Source organism: Schistocerca americana, chromosome 2 (assembly GCF_021461395.2).
Source record: "Schistocerca americana isolate TAMUIC-IGC-003095 chromosome 2, iqSchAmer2.1, whole genome shotgun sequence".
Classification (NCBI taxonomy): domain Eukaryota; kingdom Metazoa; phylum Arthropoda; class Insecta; order Orthoptera; family Acrididae; genus Schistocerca; species Schistocerca americana.
Window position 1 is genome coordinate 626,548,096 of NC_060120.1, and position 13,401 is coordinate 626,561,496.

Sequence of the window (13,401 nt, forward strand, 5' to 3'; positions counted from 1 at the left end):
GACATTCTCAGCCATCAACCTCTGTTTTTGCTTTCCAGCATTTACTTACTCTTTTCAGTGGGAAGTCACTGACTACCTTCATTCCAGTGATCACTTCCCACTCTGTATTCACCTATTGAATGGAGCTGTCACTGAAAGGAAGCAGCCACAATGGATGATCAGCAGAGCCAGGTGGATGCTGTTTGGCCAGCTGGCTGCATTTTGGACCACATAACATGAGTTATCTACTATACAAACTATGGCAGAGCATTTTGTGCTGATTATTGCCACTGCCAGCCAGGATCCAGGGTTCCCTTGCTCCTGTGCAACCATGGAAAGGGGTGAGTTGGACTTCCAGTCTAATAATTTGGAGTCCTACAACTGCCTATTCTCCATGTGGGAGCTGGATTCCACTCCGTCTGAAGCTCTTGATATTGCACTAGGTCACAACCAGATCCAATACTGCATGCTGTGGAACTCGAATCACTGTCCAAGGAAACCGTCTTACGGAGTTTGAATTCAATATGGCAGACAGATAACTTCCCAACTCGTGGAGGGAGTCAATTTTGACCCCTCTTTCTAAACTGGGAAATGACCGAATGTGTCCCAGTAATTACTGGTGTTGCCTTAACAAGCTGTGTAGAAAAGACCTTCGAGTGCGTGGTTAACTGTCATCTGATGTGGATGTTATAGACTAAGCACTTTAGCTACTCTGTGTGGTTTCAGCAGATTTCAATCCACTGTTGGCAACCTGGTCTTGCTAGTGGCAGCTATTCAGCAGGTTTTCCTGCATAAGCGGCATTGGGTAGGTATGTTTTTCTGTGTCAGTAAGGCATGCATTACTACTTGGAACCACGTTGTTGTAGGACAGCTCTGCCAATGGTGCTTTTGTGGCCATCTCCCCATCTTTATTTGGTACTTTTTATCAAAGTGCTTTTTTCACTTCAGAATTGGTGACGTGCTGTCGAATAGTTTTGAGCAGGAGAATGGTGATCCCTTATACCGATGCCTTTTCTTTAGTCTTTTTCTTCTTCTTCTTTTTCTTCTTGTTTATCCCGGCTTCTTGAGATCTTTTGTGAAGAGACACGATACAAGAAGTTCCGTAGTGGTGTACGACAATCGAAGTTACACAACAGTTAATAATTTAACTTTCGAAACTGCCGGTTTTTTGGCATTTTTTGGAAAGAAAAACACTCTCATGCGGTCAGCAAACTTTGTGTAACATTCTGTGTGTGTAATGGTCCTTACTACGTTGCAAATCATTTTAATCGAGCACATAGGTTCCAGTTTTCCCTAATGGGCTAAATGACTCGTTTGTAATAACGTGATGTGTCTATCTCATGTAAAGGTTAAATGAAACTGGATTTACTCTCCATTCGGGTCAAGATCACAAAATAAAATTCAACACATAGGTCAGCAAATTGTACACACTCACTTTTAGCACTCCAAGTGATAACTCGTGTCAGAGTAAAAGCCACATATAAATTCACACTTTATTTTATGCATACAAAATTCAAAACACCTTTATGTTAAACAAATAAATTATGTCATGTAGTTAGTAATCAAACACTTCCAATTCTGAATAAACTTCAAGAACTTGTATTTCATAATCAATAAAATTTAGTGAAATTATTAGTTTGCTAAAATGGATTCAGATTAAAGTCAACTCGTGTCTGGATGATGTCACAAATCGACACTTGCTTGGAATGAATGAAATATCTGAACTGAAAAATATTGTCCATTGAATAATTTACTGACTTTTACAACAAATTTGGTGCCTCTTGCTTTGCTACACCCTCTTTGCCACAGCCATCCACAGTATCACATCCACCGTAAGGAGTCCTGTATGGTGCTCCTTATTTGCAGTTTTGCAGTTTTCTTTTCCTCCTCCAGCATTTCAGCATCATTTTATCAGTTGCAGCTTCCATTGAAGATGGTGGAGAAGTGGGCTGCAAAGACTGATTTTACATTTTCTATGGAGAAGGTGTGTGTGTGTGTGTGTGTGTGTGTGTGTGTGTGTGTGTGTGTGTGTGTGTGTGTGTTTTTCATTTTAATCATTCTCATCCTATTTTTAATTTACCTGTGGAGCACTGTTCTCCCTTTTAAAGACTCTGTGCAGTTTTTGGGCCTCATTTTTGACTCGATGTTGCCTTGGTTACTACACCTGATAGACCTGAAAGTAAGGGCCCAAACACACTGAAAATTTTGAGGTGTCTTACATAGGTCTTGGGGAGTGGAAGGGAGCTTCTGCTCCAGTTTTTGTAGGGCTTTTGTTCGATCACGGCTGGACTATGGATGTACAGTGTATGGGTCAGCGAGGCCTTCGTACCTTAAAATCATTGATTCTGTCCACCATGAAGAGATCAGGTGGTCCACGGCCCTTAAGAGTCCTGCCCCGTACCCATTCTTTGTGCTGAGACTGGTGAACTGTCTGTACCACCTGGTAGCAGCTTCTCATGGTGTGTCAGGTATGTCAGCACCTCGCTACTTCCACTGCTCCAGCACACCCTACCATTGCTCATCCAGCTATAGAACTACTCTTTATGAATCATTACGGGCAACAAGACCATTTGGTATCTGTGCAGAATGTGTGCTTGAGACCCTTGGCGTGGGTCATGTACAGGCTCAAATCTAGTGTTTTAACTGACTCCTACCCTGGTTAGTGCAAGTGGCCAGAGTAATTTTAGATTTAGTGAAGTGCAGGAGAGATTGCACACCTTCTTCTGTTTTTAATGCGAAATTTTTTGAGATTTAAGTGAGCACCACGGCTTTGTAGCTGTCTTCACAGACGGGTTTAAGCTGGGGGACTCTTTTCTCGATGCAACGCTTATATCTAGCTGACCAGCTGATAAAGTGGTTCAGAATGTTCAGGATGCCCTCCTCCGGCTAAAATGGATGGGGAAAGAGGTGTCCTTCTGGTAGGTGCCAGGGCACATGGATATTGCAGGAAACGAAAGGGCAGATATGCAGCCAAGGAGACATGTCTTGATAAATCCTCTGTTATTTCAGTGTGCCATTCCCCCGCATGTACTCACCTCGCTGTTGAGGTACAGAGTCAGGTGTTGATGGAAAGACAAGTGGCTGGAAATGACTGATTATAAGCTGTGTCTCGTAAAGCCCACAATGCGGCCGTGGTATACCTTCTTGTGGCCATGAAGATGGTCTGAGGTCCTGCTTACTCGTCCTTACATAGGTCACAGTTCTCTGAAGCATGCATTGTTGCTCCGGCAAGAGGATCCTCCAACGTGTGGTGCTTGTGGCGTGCAGGTAACTGTGCCCCTCATTTTACTAGACTGGATTTTATTTTCGGACCAGAGGAGTGTGGCAGATTTACTGGCAGATCTGCCCTCTGTGCAACTTGTTTCCAAAAATGTTGGGAGCTTGTGTTCTTAATGTGCGTTAACTGGGTGACTGGCATACACATGTTTTTTGTAATTCGTCAGCCATGCACATTTACCTTTGCTTTTGTTGTAGCTCTTCTGTGGTTTTACTTCTGTTTCAGTTTTAGAAAAAGCAGCTTTCACCCTTCACTGCCTTATTAAGGCTTGCGAGATAATGTGATTGTGTGGTTTAATGCGAATGGGATGAGAGTGAGTGAATGATCGTCTTTTACACCTTTCTTCCTTACTGCTTGACAAAAATTTTAAACATTTTATCCAGTATTGTTTCATCCAATGTACGTAAGGGCGCTGTAACCTCAGTGTTGAGCACCTGTAACACACACACACAAATCAGTGTTCAATTCGTTAATATTTAGCTTTTTGAAGAATTGTTCAAATGCATTTTGTAATAGTGTGCCATGATTTGTTTGTTTGAAGAGTCTTGTTCTTTTGATGCTTAGAGCTGGAAATGTCTGATCCAATCTCACTGGTATTTTTCATCTAACAAAATTTCTTAATTGCATGACAAAACTGTCAGTTTCAATGGAATCTTGCGTGAATTCCTGAGCTGGAACAGTTTCTCAGACGCTGGACACATTTGGCATGATCAAATCTAATAATACACTCATTTAATGATGAACTTAATTCATGAACAGTGGGATACTGATTCTGTTGATATTGAAATGGTAAAATGCGATACCCATATTCTCATTTCGATTGTTTGCAGGCTGTGTGTAGCGGCAAAGTGAGAGAAATAGGAAGAGTCTCGCACACAATTATTTTCCATTATTACAGATGTGCTCCCAGTCCTACATGTACCGAAAGGGGTAGTGGTACTATTAATGTTCACTGTAAGCTAAGGAGATGATAATTGAAAGTTAAATATTTTATATTGATTCAAAACTATAAAATAATGAAATTAAACCCACAAGCCATTCCTCTTATAAATTACAAAGGGCACTCAAGAAGATTACTGAAATCCTACAGCAAAAGAAAATAGGGGATTACGGACATGGTTGGAGGAAAAAATGGATTAAGGTCTCACAGAAGGAGAAAAGGGCTGTGAAAAAATGTCTTTTCGAAACAAGAAACAAAATTCACACTGTGGTATCTTTCTGAAGAGCATTAATTTACCCTGAGAAAAGGTGCATTCATAAAAATCCTGACTCTGATTATAACATAGGGAGCAACAGATATATTTCTGAATAGTTCGCTAGTTTTGCTGTGTTAATGGTAGCCTGGTTAAGCACAAACGGTTTCTAGTTACTTAATGGTACTGACTGAGGCTATTGCACAGTCTCTTCTCTTCATTTGCGTATACTGGTGCCAGTGCTGTTCTCTTACTTTCATATCTGTAGAAGCATTTTGCAGGTTAGTAGATTTTACGTAGGAATGAGGCTGAGTGGTCTGCTTGTAGGGGGGAAGTATTCCCTTGGTCTGTTATAACTCTGTTAATTAGTGTTTGGGCAGTGTTAATAATTGTGTATCACACTGATACCTTCCTATGATTAATATTAAACAATTCTTCATATTTTAATGAAATTTCTGCCATTTGGTTGTATATTTGATACTTATTTATTTAAGAGTCTCAAGAGTTCAGCTCTATAGCCATTATTGAGTGCAAAAGTGAACAGAAAATCAATAAAACATACAGGTCCTTCAGTGCAGGGCACCTGCATGACTTTGAGCCAAGATCATGCCCATAAATATTCTTAAAACATGATTGTGTGTATTGTATATTATATATAAAAAAGAAGCATTCAGTAAAGGGAGGATGGTGGCGAGGGAGAAGTGAACAAGGGGTGGAAGGGGGAGGAGTGGATTGGACATGCTTCATTTGATTGCTGTACTACGTTCATAACAGCCACTGCATCACTATACAAGTATTTGTTCAATTTCATATTACTGTGGTCTTAATTATTACATGACGTGAAAATCTGAAACATATATAGTAGGTTCTACACTATTTGATCAGAAGTATCTGGACACCCCTAAAAACATATGTTCTTCATGTTAGGAGCATTGTGCTACCACCTGCTACCAGGTACTCCATATCTGTGACTACAGTAGTCATTAGACATCATGAGAGAGCAGAATTGTGCGCTCTGTGAAACTCGTGGACTTCAAACGTGGTCAGTTGATTGGGTGTCACTTGTGTTATATGTCTGTACACAAGATTTCCACACTCCTAAACATCCCTAGTTTCATGTTTCTGATGTGATAGTGAAGTGGAAATGTGAAGGGACACGTACAGCACAAAAGCGCACAGGCTGGCGTTGTCTGTTGACTGACGGAGACTGCCGACAGTTGAAGGGGGTCGTAATGTGTAATAGGCAGACATCTATCCAAACCATCACACAGAAATTCCAAACTGCATCACGATCCACTGGAAGTACTATGGCAGTTAGGCAGGACGTGAGAAAACTGGGATTTCATAGTTGAGCAGCTGCTCATAAGCCACACATCATGCCGTAAACGCCAATCAATGCCTCGCTTGGTGTAAGGAGCGTGAACATTGGATAGTGGAAAAAACATTGTGTGGAGTGACGAATCATGGTACAAATTGTGGCAATCCGTTGGTAGGGTGTGGGTATGGCGAATGCCCGGTGAACGTCATCTGCCAGCGTGTGTAGTGCCAACAGTAAAATTTGGAGGCGGTGGTGTTATGGTGTGGTGTTTCTCATGGAGGGGGCTTGCACCTCTTGTTGTTTTGCATAGCACTATCACAGCACAGGCCTACATTGATGTTTTAAACACCTTCTTGCTTCCCACTGTTGAAGAAGAATTCGGAGATGGCGATTGCATCTTTCAACATGATGGAGCACCTTTTCATAATGCCTGGCCGGTGGTGGAATGGTTACAATGACAAAAACATCCCTGTAATGGACTGGCCTGCATGGAGTCCTGACCTTAGTCCTATAGAACATCTTCGGGATGTTTTGGAATGCCAACTTCGTGCCAGGCCTCACCAACTGAAATTGATACCTATCCTCAGTGCAACACTCCACGAAGAATGGGCTGCCATTCCCCAAGAAACCTTCCAGCACCTGATTGAACGTATGCCTGCGAGAGTGGAAGCTGTCATGAAGGCTAAGGGTGGGCCAACACCATATTGAATTCCAGCATTACCAATGGAGTGGGCCATGAACTTGTAAGTCATTTTCAGCCAGGTGTCCGGATACTTTTCATCGCATAGTGTATATACATTCTTACAGTAACATGCCAGCATATTTAGTTTACAAATATTGAAATAAGAGAAATCTATTAAATATTATTTGAAAAAATTAGAAACTAAAAATTAATAAAAATCCCATATACGAAATTTCCTTGTATTACAGTGATGATACATTAGTACTGGTTTAACCTATATGGCTCCTTTACGAGGGGCATTTGAAAAGTCTGTGCAAAAATAAAAACTACGTACTTGTTTGGGGTAAACCTTTTTTATTTTTCGACATAGTCTGCTTTTAGATTTATATACTTTGTCCAACGCTGTTCCAATTTTTTCATCCCTTCTGAATAACAGCAGTTGTCCAAGTCTGCAAAATCACTATTAGTTGCTGCAATCACCTCTTCGTTTGAATAAAATCTTTGTCCTGCCAGCCATTTCATCAAATTGGGGAACAAATAGTAGTTAGAGGGAGTCAAGTCTGGAGAATAGGGGGGATGTGAAATGAGTTGGAATCCTATTTCCATTAATTTTGCGAGCACAACTGCTGAGGTGTGTGATGGTGCATTGTCATGATGGAAAAGGACTTTGTGCAGTCCAATTGCCAGTGTTTTTCTTCGACCAGTCCAGTAACGATGAATAATATTCACCTGTAAGAGTTTTACCCTTTTCCAGATAGTTGACGAGGATTATCCCTGTGAATCCCAAAAGACAGTCGCCCTAACCTTTCCGGCCAGAGGAATGCTCTTTGCCTTTTTTGGTGCAGATTCTCCCTTGGTAACCCATTGTTTAGACTGTTGTTTGGTCTCAGGAGTATAGTAATGTATCCATGTTTCATCCACAGTGACAAAACGATGCTTAAAGTCCTGCTGATTCTTCCTGAACAGCTGCAAACCATCCTTGCAACACTTCACACGATTCCGTTTTTGGTCAAGTGGAACCCTTCTTGCGGATAGCTTCTCATGTCCAAATGTTTATGCAAAATATTATGTACCCATTCATTCGAAATGCCCACAGCACAAGCAATCTCATGCACCATAACTCTCCTGTCATCCATCGCCATATCATGGATTTTATCAACGATTTCTGGAGTCGTAACCTCCACAGGGCATCCAGAATGGTCAGCATCACTTGTGCCCATATGGCCACTCCGAAAATTTTGAAACCACTTATAAACTGTTCTAATTGAAGGTTCAGAGTCACTGTAATGTTTATCAGGCTTGTCTTTAGCTTCTCTTAAAGTAATGTTTAATAACCAAATGAATGTCAAACACAAAGAAATAGACCAATATGGCTGAAACTGCATGTGTGTTCTTTCCAAAGATGCTACTAACTAAACATGACCTCGATACGTGCTGGTGGACTTTGCATGGACTTTTAAAATGCCCCTCATAAATTTGAGAATACAGTTTTAGGTTAAGCAATGTCATTATTTAAACAATATGGACTTAGAATTACAACATAAAAAGTGTGTATAGCACAGCACTTAAAACGTGATCACAGACTGTATAATTAATAACCAGTTCCTGTCACCCAACAGACCACTTAAATTTTATGGTACATCAACTTGTAAATCTTCCAGTGAACATAGAACCTTAGAAAGAACTACCAATTTTACAGGGTATTGCTGTCAAGAAGGGGCATAGGAAATATTTACAGCATCATATAGGTCATTATAAGATCTTAGATTTCAAATAATAAAAGCATGAATTTGTCACTGTTGTCACAACGTAATAAATTCGACAAGTCCGTCGCTGATTTTTAGCAATCAGAATACACTAAGATGAATTCAAAGCTTGGAAACATGCAATGCTAAAAATCTCTGTTTAAGCCCCAACTGGAAATTTATTAAATCCTCTACAGTCTGAAAAATTAACCATCCACAGGATAGTAGTTCAGTTTCCACACAAACAAAACTGTTTATTCTCACTTCACTAAATCTTATTAAATCTGTTTCTTCCATCAGCACCCTGTCCATACAATTATTAGCTCCTTCATCTAACATAAGCTGTCCCTGAAGAAGAAGAAGAAGAAGAAGAACAGCAAACTTATTCTTGGCATAAACCATTTTACCCTTCACTTTAAAAGTAAAATTTGTTATCCATTATTACTATAGCTAAACTGTTGCCGTAAAATCATTTGTGCCTTTGCTCTTGACGAAACGCAGCACTGCTGGAACATGTCACATATACATTCCACTGGAAGCATTCGTCCTTCAAACACCGGAAATTTGTTAGCATTTAGGTTTGTTAGACTATCAGTGCTGTAGCAACAGATCACTTGGCGTAGTTCTCTCCCATATGTATTCACATTTGTTCAACTTCCTCAGTGACTAAGGATAGTATCATCTTTTGCAAATTAAGGACAAGACAAGTTTTGCGATACCAAAGAAAACATTCTGAAAGCCATTTGGTGTGAAAGCATCATTATGTTCAGAAATGGGGAAACTTCCCCACATCTCCCCTTGAGGCTGTCAACAAAGGTAGGATTGCCCTCCCCACCCTAAAAATATCCCATATCTGGTTCAAAACATTTTCTGAAAATCTTGCTGAGACTAATGCCCGTATCCATTACTACATAGGCCCACTGGACAGTGGTTAAAGTCCTTAACATTACTCTGTGTATTGAATAATTAATGCTCCTACTAATCATCTCTGTCACCATGGGAAAGATACATTGCAAATTTTATAAGGCATTTAAGATTTACGCTGAGCAATTATTGATTGTTGTTGCTGAAGAGTGATTCAGGGTAGCTGCCCCCCAGTATGAATGTGTTCATACCTTCTGTTCAGCCAGTTGTACGAATTTGTAGGTGTTAGATGACAAAACTGCTATAAATAGAATTGTCTAACCAAAATTGGAGGTTTGTCAGAATTAGTGTGTAGATCAATATATTACTATTGATGTTCCTTGATGACAGTCAAGAGTGTTGACTAATTACATACGTAAACAGTATAAGGACAGGGTGTGTATGCTCTGAGAAAAGTGGGAAAACACAGAAATTTTTTCCTCTGGGAGAAATCTGGAAAAGCCCGGGAATTTTTTAGAATTCCAGGAATTTTTCGTTGTTTTAGTTTTCAGTTAATTTTTTTGTAATTTTGACTGGTAAGAACTGAGACATAAACAACAAATTTTATGTTAACCCTCAACAGAATTACACCAAAATAAAACTTTAGCTGCCAAGAAAATGTGCTGTTTACAACAACAGAACATGGTGCATGCACAAGTGTCTGCCAACAGCAAAATGCGTCAAAGACTATCCAATACTTGATAATGACAAACTGCTTCTGCTGCACCTTTCTCATGGGCCTCATTTCAGTGAGCATGACATCACAACTTTTTGTGAATGGTGATTTCAGAAGCATTACTTTCAAAGTAAATTTCCTTTTACACAGGATGAATTATGTATGTATGTATGTATGAGAATGTGCGATGAATTTCTTAAATCGTGGACTGTTAGTACCTCATTCAAAACTTAACGCTGAGGACCAATCGCAAACAAAAATTTCGGGCCCAGAAGACCAGTCATTTATACCATTATTTAAAATTTGACTGGCATGTTTGTGTTTGATATACCTCAAAAAGGTAACACACACTAAATAAGACCAAGTTTCAAGGTTAGTTTTTCATATTTATTTTAGTTCTTTCATAGATTATAAATTGTGTAATAATTATGGCAAAAAGTGTAATTATTTTTTTTAAAAAAAGTGTGAAATGAGTTCTTGAGCAATTTCACACCTAACTGGCTTTACAATAGAAAAAGTCTAACTGCTTGATGGAACATGTACTCAGCCAGGTAACTCACAAAATGCCTGGCATACAACAGTGAAATATACAGTCATTCTTGCCAGAAATATGTAGCTGCTGCAATTTAAGCTGGTGCTCTTATGATGCTGCCTAACCATACAAAAAAAGAACAAAAAAATTTTGACAATCGATATTATGTGTGTGAAAGCTTATCTTTTCTTGTTGACAGGGTGTTGCTATTGGCTTACTATATCACATTTCCTAGGCTCTGACTATCTGCTGTCATTGGGTGGCAAGATCGTGTGACATGAGCTGTGACTGGCAGACAAAAGCATGTCGCAATTTCGATTTCAGTTCTTCGGAAGCTAGCATGGAGTAATTGGTGGAATTCATGTTTATACTTTCATACATGTTGCCATGCATCAGAGATCCTTCCAAAATGAATTGTTTTGCTGGATTGTGTTTCCTAAAGTGCTGGAAAGTTCTATGATTGTGCATAAATTCCTCAGCATTCGAAGGATTGATATGTTTTGCAGCTCCGAGGGAAAGTGCATTGTTGCTTAACACGGAAAAATGTACCTTCATCTGGGAAGAAGTTTATTTTCACCCAAGAAAGTGTATTTTTAACCAGGAAATCTGGGATTTTAAAAAAAGGATTTTATTTATTTTGATCTGCCTATAATCCCAAAAATAGTTACATTTAGGACTTTGTTATTGATGTCTGTGTTCTTGGCCCCCCCCCCCCCCCCCCCCCCCCGATTATTCTATAAGAAATGGTACATTTGCCATGTGAACATTATCACCATCATCAGAAATATGTTCTTGTTTGCTTAGGTATTTATATTTTTACTTGTGTTATCATCCAATCATTTTTTGTATTGCAGGAAGCTGTTGATGCTCAGAAGAAGCTTGCTCAGGCAGAGGTTCGCCTTCAGAATGCATTGCAAGAATGTGAATTGCTGCGTGAGAGCAATACACGTTTGCAGAAAGAAAAGGAAATGTATGAACGAGAGAATCGTGGGCAGAGTAATTTACTAGCTAATTTGGAATGTATCCGTACTAGCTTGGAACGGCAAGATACAGAGGCTAGAGTTCGCCTTGAGACCCGTCTGGATGATGCCCTCCGTGAATGTGCAGCTTTGCGGCGACGATTGCAGGTAGTGTATGTGGCAGTGGATACGAGGGATGTAATAATACAATCAAGAAGTAAGAGACTAGAATTTACAAAAAATATTTAAGTGTACCCTGATTTTTTAAAAATTCATTGATGTATTTTTGCAGCAGCAGACTTGTTTTCTTCTAATCCATTCATTAATATATCCTGGTCCATGAACGGGCATAGCAGCCGCTTTGTTCAAAAATTTGCTTGTGACATTAAATGTGCTGTAATTGTGGTTTCCCTGTGGCAGGAAGAAGAAGATAACTTTAGAGAACTCTCTAAGCAACTTAAGCAGCAGGTGGAAATTGCCAGACAACGTGAGGAGGAGGAACGTAAACTTGGCCAACAAGCAAGAACAGAACTTATATCTGCAAGAACAGAACTGAACCAAGTTAATGATGAGCTGCTGAAATTACAGATGCGTGTTAAAGAACTTTCCAAACAACCTTCACAGGAGACCACGACACGTGAGTATTAAGTATTACTTGTCTTCTAATACACTTACTGGATGCCGACCATAAAGCATTCTTCATGCTTTCAGTTAGAATCTGCCTCTGCTGGAGCCATTCCTCTCTTCAAATGCTTTATTTGCTTAATAGGCAGACAAGGAATAGTGTATATTTATTTATCGATATGCAGATATTAGTCTGCAAGACATACTTGGGTGTGTCTGTCGAAAGGGCACTTTTTGAGAAATTTCCCAGTCCTACACACACTTCTCACATGCAGTGCTACTGGGTGGCTTATTAAATGCTATTCTGCTTAGGTTATGCATCAAAAAATTACCTGTTTGGGTTACAGCAGCCCTATTGGCCTCATTTTATTAATAAATTTACCCTCCCCCCTACACACACACACACACACACACACACACACACACACAAAATCTCACATGCCCATGACCAGTGTCATTTGCTGCCAAGACGAGACTGTGAGCAATTGCACACATTGTGGGGAGCAATCTGAGTGGTTGGGGTAAGGAGGAGGTGGAGAGGTGGAGGGATAGCAGGGTAGGGGTGGGGATGATGGAGTATTGCTTGTGGGAGCTTACAGGGATGTGATTGGGAGAGGGTTGAGCAGCTAGGTGCAGATGGGAGGTTAGATGGAGGGCAGGCAGCCAGGAGGGAGGGGAAGAGGAAGGGTGATGGGGAGGGGAGGAAACAGGAAAGGAGAGAACTAAAAAAAAGTTCGTGCATTGTACTAGACTGGGACTAGGGAAGGGGAAAGATCGGTAAAAGACAGTGACTAATGAAGGCTGAGGCCATGGGGGAGGGGTTACAGGAATGTAGGATATATTGCGGGGGGAGTTCCCACCTGCACAGTAGGATTGCACATGTATGAACTCTCCCTGCAGTATATCATACATTCCCGTAACCCTCCCCCGACCTCAACTTTCATTTGTCACTGTCGAACCAATCTATCCACTTACCTGTTCCCACTCCAGCATTACAGAGCTTTCTATTCCACCAATGTACTTCTCTCCTTTCCCATCCCCCCCCTCCCCCCTGCCCTCCATCTAACCACCTGTCTACACCTAGCTACTCAACCCTCTCACCACCATGCCAATGTATGCTCTCATAAGCAACACTTCATCACCCACCCCTGCCCTGCTGTCCCTCCTCCTTCCTGTCCTAGACTTCTTACCCACACCAACCAGATTATGTCTACAATTGCCCACAGTCTGGTTCCAATGGCCAAAGGCATTCTCTCTCTCTCTCTCTCTCTCTCTCTCTCTCTCTCTCTGTGTGTGTGTGTGTGTGTGTGTGTGTGTGTGTGTGTGTGTGTGTGTGTGCGCGCGTTTTTGAGAAGAAGGCCTTTCGGCTGAAAGCTTACTTGTTTAGCAGCCTTTTTGTTGTGCCTTTCTGCGACTCAGCATCTCCACAGTATGGTGAGCAGCAACCATTACTAGTTTGAACAACTACTCAGTCACTTAAACTGAGTAGGTTATTTGTGAGGAGATGGGTAAA

The 13,401-nt window shown here is 40.6% G+C and overlaps 1 protein-coding gene across 3 annotated transcripts in view; it reads left to right on the plus strand.

The window, feature by feature from the left end:
- The window catches only part of LOC124596478 (nucleoprotein TPR), a 278,178-nt gene that overhangs the window by 87,325 nt on the left and 177,452 nt on the right, over positions 1-13,401 (plus strand). For all 3 annotated transcript variants that reach the window (XM_047135622.1, XM_047135620.1, XM_047135621.1), the window contains exons 13-14: positions 11,160-11,432; positions 11,685-11,901. In XM_047135622.1, coding sequence (XP_046991578.1) covers positions 11,160-11,432; positions 11,685-11,901 — 490 coding nt within the window. The remainder of the gene's footprint in view (positions 1-11,159; positions 11,433-11,684; positions 11,902-13,401) is intronic.